This window comes from Lolium rigidum, chromosome 5, assembly GCF_022539505.1.
Source record: "Lolium rigidum isolate FL_2022 chromosome 5, APGP_CSIRO_Lrig_0.1, whole genome shotgun sequence".
Classification (NCBI taxonomy): domain Eukaryota; kingdom Viridiplantae; phylum Streptophyta; class Magnoliopsida; order Poales; family Poaceae; genus Lolium; species Lolium rigidum.
The window spans coordinates 44,848,568-44,858,354 of record NC_061512.1 but is presented as its reverse complement, the minus strand read 5'-3'; the positions used below and the strand labels follow the sequence as shown (position 1 = coordinate 44,858,354).

At 47.1% G+C, this 9,787-nt stretch overlaps 1 protein-coding gene across 1 annotated transcript; it reads left to right on the top strand.

Moving 5' to 3' along the window:
* The first annotated feature begins 3,845 nt into the window (after window positions 1-3,845).
* On the top strand, window positions 3,846-7,348 carry LOC124655912 (elongation factor 2-like). Its single transcript, XM_047194741.1, has 2 exons — window positions 3,846-3,936; window positions 4,962-7,348. The coding sequence occupies exons 1-2, from the start codon at window positions 3,846-3,848 to the stop codon at window positions 7,346-7,348; spliced, it is 2,478 nt and encodes an 825-aa protein (XP_047050697.1).
* The last annotated feature ends 2,439 nt before the right edge of the window (window positions 7,349-9,787 follow it).

The window sequence follows — 9,787 nt, the reverse complement described above, 5'->3', positions numbered from 1 at the left end:
AGGCTGTCCCACCGGGCGCGCCGAGAATGTGTTGACGTCGAAACCCCCCGGCGGGCGAGAGACGGTCAACACGGTAGAGCCGGGAACAACTAGGGCTGCGGCTGGCCCCGGTCCCTCGGAGCGACGGCCCGCAAAGCCTCCCGGTCGCACGTCCGATGTTTATCACAAGGGCGTGCCACCCGACCTATACCTGGTCGGGGAAGGTGTGGATGATGCCTCGCTTAGTTTCCTGCATGGCATACACGTAAACATTAAATACGAGCCTCGATCGGCTCTCAGGTTATCCTGTGAATCGGCTCAAAGGGCCGATCCACCCATGATCCGGACGGGGTGTCCGATTATATGGTGGTCCTGCTTGATCAAGGTAAAGCTAATGAGATCTACGACGATTTAGGGTTTTCACCGCATAATCGGATCATCCTACTCACGATTGGGCCTCGCGCTCGCGCACGGTGACCGTAAGCCGATCCTAGACAGGGCCTAAAAACCAACACGAGGTTGATCCCCGAAACATCCTTTCTAGGGCTAGCAAACGCCACCCTACACTCCGCTGGATCCTCCAACCCTTTGTAAGGCCTAACTATTGCGGATGTTAAACTAATCCTTGATGAAACAAGGAGCAATCGTAACGGATCAGATCTACTAAACTATGATCAAGCGGGTGCCGCCCCTACACCTAAGATAGGTGTAAGGGCGGCTAGACATGCAAGGGTTGCACTACGATAGCATGTAATATGAAGAACAATGCTAACCCTAACATATCTAAGATAACTACGTTGCTCGCCATCAAAAAGGCTTCGATACGAGCAACGCATGAACAACGTGGGTAGGCTTGTGCTGCCTAGATCGCAAGATGCGATCTAGGCAGCATGGTGCTTACCGGTAGAAACCCTCGAGACGAAGGGATTGGCGATGCGCTGAGATTTGTTTGTGGTTGAACGTTGGTTGTTGTTTATTCCGTAAACCCTAGATACATATTTATAGTCCAGCGGACTTTCTAATGTGGGCGTGCACCAAACCGTGCACGAGATAAACTCTAACTTTTAATCTAGATACAATCTATTGTAATTAAAGATACATGGGCAATCTAGCCCAACTTCACCGAGCAAGGCCGCTTCAAAGATCTTCCACGTGTAATCTTCCAAGCCCATCTTGATCGCGGCCCACCTCCTGATTTAGCCAAAATCTGGTGATAACAGCGTGTTCTAAATCAACTTCTGAAATGTTGCCAATTATAGCCGAGAGAATTTGACCATCTAGGATGTCGTCATCATCATCATCGTCTATAACTGTCGTTTCAGGCCCGGTGGAGACATTCGGAGCAACCGTTAGACGGTCAAGCTCCGTTTGTCTCAACACATTAGCCGAAACGTAAATCTCATCGAGCCGAAAACCCAAGGAAACCCCTAGGCTAATCAAATTAGAAGAATGTTTTGGTTCTTCACCGATCGATGCTCGCTTAATCTCCTCCTCTCGGTGCTAGTTCCTCATCATCCAGGCTCCCAGGCTGAGATCCTCCTCCTCCTCCTCCCGCGCGATGACCCGCTTCACGAGCTTGGCCCCGGCGTGCTCCTCGCCGCTTGAGCCGGTGGACGCGGTAGAAGTACCTCGCCCGGAACAGCTCGGCGTCCACGGCGTCGGGCACGAGCCGGTCCAAGCATGCCCTCCACGGCGTCGCTCTCGTAGCGAAGCGCCTCGATCTCCTCCTCGCCGCTCGTCGACGCCCGAACCCGTCCTCCCTCCTCCAGGCCGCGAAGTCCTCGGCGTCGTCGGGATCGGTGGCGAAGGTGGCCGGATCCGACTGGAGCGCGCGCAGCTGCGCCTCGAAGCGGCTGTAGTAGCGGAGGTGGCCCGACGCGGAGCTGGGGTCGGATTCGGCGTCCGCAGACGGGGGGGAGGCGGAGAAGGCGGAGGAGGCGGCGGCGGCCTGGGTGAGGGCGTCCGTGCCCTGGGCGACGATGTCGGCGAGCCCATCGAGCGCGTGCGCGGAGGACGGGAGGTCCCGCGCCGCCCGGGCCGCGGCCTCGCGGAAGGCGTCCGTCTCGCGGCGCAGGCCCGTGCTGAACTCGGCGAGGTCGCGGCGGTAGGTCTCCAGCACGTTCTCCGACTGCGAGGTGAGCGTCTTGAGCAGCCCGCCAAAGCCCCATCCGCCGGCGTCGGCGGCGGCGGGATGGGACGGGGCGGATCCCGCGGTGTTCGGCTCCGGCGGCGGCGAGGCGGGGACGGGCGCCGCGAGCGAGTTAGGTCCCGGTAATCAGGATGAACGCCACCTACCCGCGGGCACATGACCACAAAAGTAATGGGAAAGCCTCCTCTTGCTAACTAACAGAAGACTGAACCTACATTGGTTTAGACGGATGCTGTATGTAATAGTACTCCATGTCATCTATAGACAATGATACATACAATGTATACAATAGTGGAGGCAGCGGGTATGAAGAGAGGTGGCAGTGAATTGTGATACCACCAAACATTTACAGGTTTCACTTTAATAGTTAAAGTAAAGATAATTTTGTTTGGTTGGAATTTGAAAGAAAATGCTGAGCTTGTCATCCTGCCGTAGCACGCGTGGTCTACTACTGTAGCTGGGTAAAGACCACAGGGCTGCAGACTCTGGCTCGTGCTCGTCCTTGGTGTGCAACGTGTCGACCGTTCAATGGCGTCCACTCCGCAATGCTTTTCTGTAGCGCACTACACCATCTCTCCGGCCGCTCCATTAGCTACTCCTGCTTGTGTCTACCCCAGACTTGCCGATTCTGCGGGCCACAAATGTCATTGACACAGTGTACATTTTGCTAGGTAGAAGAAAATTTTGTCGACTGACTCGAGGAGTGCATTTGCATTTGCACAAGGACCCCTCCCCTCGCCCTAGGAAGCCCAAAACCCCGGCTCCGCCACCGCCGCACCGGCACCGGCACCGCATAATCTTCCAGCAATCACGCGAGCGAGGAGAGTGAGATCCCAGGGACTGCGCCCTGTGGCGACACCGTACGCTGCCGTGCCGCCCCTCCGACGTCGCCACCGGTGAGCAGCGGATAACCTTTTAATCTTGCTGCATACATATCCCCTTCTCCGTCCTGCTGTGTTTCTAATCCCGATCGCACGGGCTGGTGCAGGTGCCTTCGACGACGACCTCGTCCGCCTCAAAGGTAGCACGCCCCTCCTTTGTAATAGATCCATCTATTTTGGGCCTTGCTTGTTTTTCGGATTTGCATCTATTTCATCATGAAATCGGGCGGAACACCCTGCACTGCTGCGCCCAACCGTCCAGTGCCGCTTGCCCTCGAAAAAAAAAGCTATATTTAACGCTTGCCTCGATTTATTATGACCTAGTACTAGTAATCTAATAAGATACCCGCTAAGGTATAGACCTACCAAGCATCAACAGTTAAGTAGGACTATATCTTCTGGCGAGGATCTGGAACTGTAGTACTGCTGTATTTTCTTTTAATGCAGTTATTACTGTTCATATGATTTTCAGTCCTTTTCATCTTGTTACCTTATTACTGATGTAGTGCAGCATCTCTAGCTTTCATTTCTCTGTTTCTGTGTGCTGCATTTATGTCTTCTATGCCAGTACAATGCTGAAAGTAACGATGATTGCATAAGTGGTTATGCACAGCATAAAGTGTGATGCCATATGTTATCTTGTTAATAACTGTTAACTATAGAGAAAATACCACGATTCAACTTCGTGTACTTCTATATTGGCTGGTATCCCTCTTGCACATTTCCAGAGCTTTTTTAGGTTTAGTTCCTCCTACTGGATCGTATATCATTTCTAACTACTTTGTGCCTTTTGAAACATAAATTTATATTCAAGGTAATATTCAGAGGCAGTCAAGATGGTCGATTTCACAGCAGCAGAGCTCCGAGAAATGATGGACAGGAAGAGTAACATACGTAACATCTCTGTTATTGGTCATCAGGGCCATGGTACGTGCTAGAACATACTGATGTTATGCTTTCACATAGAATATCTGGCTTGGTATCCATAGCTTTGTTAATAGTATATGTTGTTTTGTCATGTGTGCTGTATTATTGTTTGTGACCTCTACTTGTGCAATTCTGATGCTGTATTTCTTGTTCAATAGTAAATCAGTGCGCTACTGAAACGGTAAATCAGTAGGCATTTTCACTATCGTGGTTGGTTAGAAAATTACGTGTCTTGTGCTTGTTGTTGGAAAATCATATAAAAACTGGAGCTAAGTTGTGAATTAACATATGAATTTTTGTTTAAACCATTTTTATATATTGTCCTTGTCATGGGAATCACATAAAACTGGAGCTAAGATAGGAAATTTTGTAGTAACATATGAATTTCTGTAAAGTGTTAGTGCAGTATGTGAGATTAATTGATATTTTGTTTCATTTCTGCAGTTAGTTGTAGTCAGGCACTAATTTTGTGCATGTCTTTTTTGCATAGCTGACATAGTATGAACCGATCTTGCATTTGATTTTTGTGAAATTCATATATACATTGAATTTATGTCCATAATTGTGTTGTTCACTATAACCATTCCTTCCTGTGAGCATCTTAGTCAGAAAGTAGGTCTATCATGCCTTTGAATGGTGTATGTAGTATGCATGAATTTTTGATTTCCCCTTTTATCACAATTTAGGTATCTCGGCATGCCAGTGATAAACTTATGCATGTTGTGGAAGTCTTAATGCGCTTGTGAATTTTACGAGAATCTTATATGTTAACTTTCGTCCTGCTGTAGATATTTTCGCTATTCAGTATAAATTTTTACCTCCGATGGGCATCTTATTCAGAAATATCCTGCCTTTGAAAGGTGTATGTAATATGTCTAAACTTGTGGTTTCTCATCCTTTGAAAAAATTAAGTATCTCGGCAAGCCAGCCATAAACCATTGCTATTTATATATTTGCCAATATAACTTCTCTGTTTTGCATTCAGATTCTTAATTACCCACGGTTACATTTTTTACTTATTGCAGGCAAGTCTATGCTTACAAATTCTCTTGTGGCAGCTGCTGGGACTATGACACAGGAAGGTGCTGTTAAACTAGACCCTGATATTTCTATCAGATCCACTGGGTTCTCACTTTTGTACGAGATGGACAGTCATTCGCTGGAGAGATACAAAGGTGATAGGAATGGGAATAGATACCTGATCAACGTTGTTGATTCACCTGGGCATGCTGATTTCTCTGCGGAAGCCACAGCTGCTCTTCGTATTACTGATGGCACTCTTCTGGTAGTTGATTCGTCTGAGGGTATTTGTGTCCAAACTGAAACTGTGCTCCGGCAAGCCATTAGTGAGAGGGTTAGGCCTGTTCTTTGTCTGAACATGATGGACAAGCTATTCACTGGGATTCAAGATGGAGCTGTGAAACTTGAATTTACTGGTGAACAAGTCTATAAGATTCTGTCCAATGTTATTGAGAATTCAAATGCCATTATAACAGCATGTCAATCTAGAGGCCGAGTCAACCCTGAGAATGGAACGGTAGCCTTTTCCTCTGGTTTGCATGGATGGGCATTTACTCTCACTGGCTTTGCTAGGAAGTATTCCTCGATATGTGGACTAGATGAGTCTAAGTTTGCGAAGAAACTCTGGGGCGATTGTTTTTACGACTCTGGCCTAAATAAATGGTTCGACAACCACAATGGCTCCAATTCATGTGATAGAGGCTTTGTTAAATTTTGCTATAATCCAATCAAAAAAATCATGAATGCCTACATGCAGGAGGACAAGAGTGAACTGTGGGATCTGTGCGGGCAGCTTGGTGTAAGCTTGAGTGATGAACAGAAGACACTAGTGGGCGATGATCTTCTCAAGTGTATCATGCAATCCTGGCTGCCAGCCAGTACTGGACTTTTTGAGATGATGATATGGCACCTTCCGTCTCCTTTAAAAGCACAGCAGTATCGTGTTGAGAACCTGTATGGGGGACCAGTTAATGACCCATATGCAGAAGCTATTAGAAGGTGTGATCCGGAAGGTCCTCTTATGCTTTATGTTTCCAAGATGATTCCAACATCTGATGCAGGCGGATTCTTCGCGTTTGGTCGGATCTTTTCAGGTCGAATTGCAACTGGAAAGAAGGTACGGATCATGGGGCCTTCCTATGTTCCTGGCAAGAAAAATAACTTCCATGAGAAACATGTTCAGCGTACTGTTGTATGGATGGGAAAGAATCAACACGGAATTGATGATGTTCCTTGTGGTACCACTATTGGATTAATTGGTCTTAGTGAGTGCATAACGAAAAGTGCAACAGTGACAGACAAGATGGAGGTTCAAGCATGGCCTATCAGAGGAATGAAGTTATCTATACCTCACATTCTGTCTGTTCAAGTTAAGTGCAAGGTTCCCGCAAGTACTGGCCTACTCCTTGATGGTTTGAAGCGTTTGACAAAGTGCGACCTTGCTGTTCTATATAGCACTGAAGGTGGTTCAAGTGGCTTCACGGTTGCTGGAGTAGGGGAGTTCCATCTTGAAGTTTGCTTGAATGATCTTAAAGGAATAATGAAAGGCGTGGAATTTGTTGTATCCAATCCCATAGTTTCTTACCGTGAAACTGTTCTTGAGAAGTCTGGCACCCCTGTGGAGACGTTCTCCCGGAACAAATTCAACAGCATTTCCATGGTTGCTCGCCCCTTGCCTGATAAGTTGGTTGATGCCATTGAGGATGGTCTGTTGAGTCCGTATACTGATGATGCGGTGCGCTCTCAAATGCTCAGAAAGTGTGGTTTGGACGAGAATCGGATATGGTGTTATGGACCTAAGGCCATCGGCCCAAACATGGTTGTTGATACGTGCAAGACACAGTGTACGGAATCACTGAAAAAATCAGTCGTGGCTGTCTTCCAGTTGGCATCAAAAGAAGGTGCCCTGGCAAAAGAAAACATGCGTGGAATTTGCTTTGAGGTGCATGAGGTTAAAATTGACACCAAGGATCCTTTGAGGTCCAAAGCTGCGCAACTTGAAAACATGTTTCAGAAAGCCTTTTTGGACTCTCAACTCGCTGCGAACCCAAGGCTTCTGGAGCCTGTTTATATTCTGACGATCCAGTGCCCAGAGAGTGCCCTCCACGCTGTCAATGGCATTCTAAACCAGAGGGGAGCGTACCAGTGTGAGCACTTTGCCGTAGAAGAGACGTTCTTGTTCAATCTTAGGGCTTATGTTTCCGTATGCGATTCGTTTGGTCTTGCCAATGCAATCAGAGTTGCAACATCTGGGCAGGCCAAGCTGCAATTCGTATATGGTTACTGGGATGACATGTCTTGCAGCCCTATGCAGAAAAGTACTCCGGCTGGGAAAAGGGTGGTGGAGATCCGGGAGAGGAAGAAGATGGAGAAACCCTCCTTCCAGAAGTAGCTTAAGATCGATTATCATGTAGCAATGTGATTGGGGTACTGCTGTGTAATTCGCGTATCCCTGTCAAGCCTGTCCATAGTCGTGGCTCTGTTCCTCTCTGGTTTCTTACCAACTCATGGCTTCTACTGCAACCATTGATCAAGCATCCAACGGTCAGATTCTAAAGTAAATCGTCGTGGAGATGGCAACAGCTCAGCCATGTGCTCCTTCTTACTGTATCTTACTTTTACCTGTAATGGAGTGCTATAAAGCCTAGACTAGAGAGCTTGTTCGGCTTATCCCCTTTGTATTGGGTCTAAACCCTAGCCGCCTCTGATAGAGGTTGGTTCATCTTGTAATCGCCACAGAATTTCTCTTAAATTCAGGCCCAGCTTTAAGTGGCGTAGCTCGGTGAAATCAGTTGTCTTGACGTTCTTAGCTACTCTGAATCTTCCTAATAGTCATAGCTTATCAAGTGGTATCAGATTCATTCGATTCTCGGTGGGCGTATTGGATCTCGACGGTGGCAGCAGGAGTTCCAGCTGCGTCTTGGAGGCGGTAGAAAGAGTTCCCGGCGGCGGCACAGATCGGACGCAAGTCAGGTAATCTTCCCGGGCTCTGCAGAACCACTCTGTAGTATAAATCCCTCGGTAGATCCAGGCTCGTGCGTCTTCCGGTGGCGGGCGGCGTTGGTGTCGGTGTTTGGCGGCGGTAGATTCAACTTCTAGGCAAGCCTCTTGCTTTGCTGGAAGAAATCCTTCCTGTGCCATGGCAAAAGTGACAGCCTCTGATCTAGAACTCAAGTCCTTATAGTTGGATATTCTGAAACTGCAGCGTGACCGCGAAGAGGACAGAAAAGAATTCACTGATTTCGCTCAGACTTGTACAGTTAACTTTCAAACTATGCAAGACAACTTTGAAACTGTCCAGGCAAATTTTGCCAAATTCTTCTCAAGACAGGCTGAGGTTCAAGTACACGAATCTCCTGAGCAAGAGATTCCGTCAGGACATGGCAGTAGTATCCCTCATTCTCAAAAGGAGCAAGTTGTCACTGATCAGCACCAACTACCCGTGAAACAAATTAGACCTCAAACAGCTCCCACCGGCTCCGGCAAGCTGTATGATCTCAAAGGGCGTGAATTGAATCTCTACAGTACACCAAAAATGCCATATCGTCATCCAAATGCTGTGTACAAACCTGAAGATCAAGTCAACCATTGGGATCCCAAGGAACAACCTGCGCCAGCAGAGGAACAATATGATGTTAACAGGCAGTACCAAAACAGGACACAAGCTACAGGTGAAGTTAGAAGAACTGCACCTACAGTTAAACCTGCCAAATTCAACATACCTGAGTTTGATGGCGAGGATGCTGACTCTTGGATCCAACAAGTTGAGCAATATTTTGATGCTGCTAGAACACCAAATGACCAGAGAACTGAGTTTGCTGTTTCTTACCTTAAAGGAAAAGCCATGCAGTGGTGGAGAGGAACAGGTTACACAGCCTCCACTCTCCCTTGGTATAAGTTCTGTGGGTATATTGCTGAAAGATTTGCTGAAAAGTCCATATGCGATAACGTGAAGGACTTTCATGCCTTGAAGCAAACCTCAACTGTCAGTCATTATATTGAACAATTTGAAAGGCTCATGAACCTGATGAGGAGGGACAATCCCAACCTGCCTAATGATTACTATGTCAACTGCTTCATTGCCGGGCTGACTGATTATATCCAGCATCACCTACAGTGTCACAAACCAAGTAACATGCAAGAAGCAATGTGGTTTGCTCGTCGCATTGAGCAATCTATGCCTCCCAGTAGGCCAGTATACCAACCTATGCAATTCAGAAAAGCAGTCTACTTTGACAACACAGCAAAACCAACCCCAATTAGCAGTGCACCCAGTACTGCTAGTCAGCAAGCAAGAATCAAAAATCTCTGTTACAAGTGCAAGGAACCTTGGTTTCCTGGTCACAAACAAGTATGTAAGCTTAGTCAAAAAGCTCAAATTCAAGCACTGCAAGCTCAGGCTGAAGAAAATCATGAGATTATCTACATCACAGAATATGATGATGACGAAGAGGAGGACACAGTCTTACCTACACCTGAAACGGTATTGAAAATATCCATGCATGCAGTGCAGGGTACTAGTAAAGAGCATTATACTTTTACTGTCACAGCTAAGTTCGGTGATGTGTTAGCAACTGCCTTAGTTGATTCTGGCAGCTCAGCAACATTCATTACTCCTGAACTAGCTAACAAGGCGAGGTGCGAGCTCATACCTAACAAGCCAGTCAAGGTCACAGTGGCTAATGGTGGCATTTTGTACACTGACTTTCACACAGTTAATTGCCCTTACAAAATACAGGGACAAGGCCTGCTGTTTGATTTCAAGATTTTACCGCTCAAGGGCTATGATTTGATATTGGGCACTGACTGGATTAAATATCACAGTCCAGTA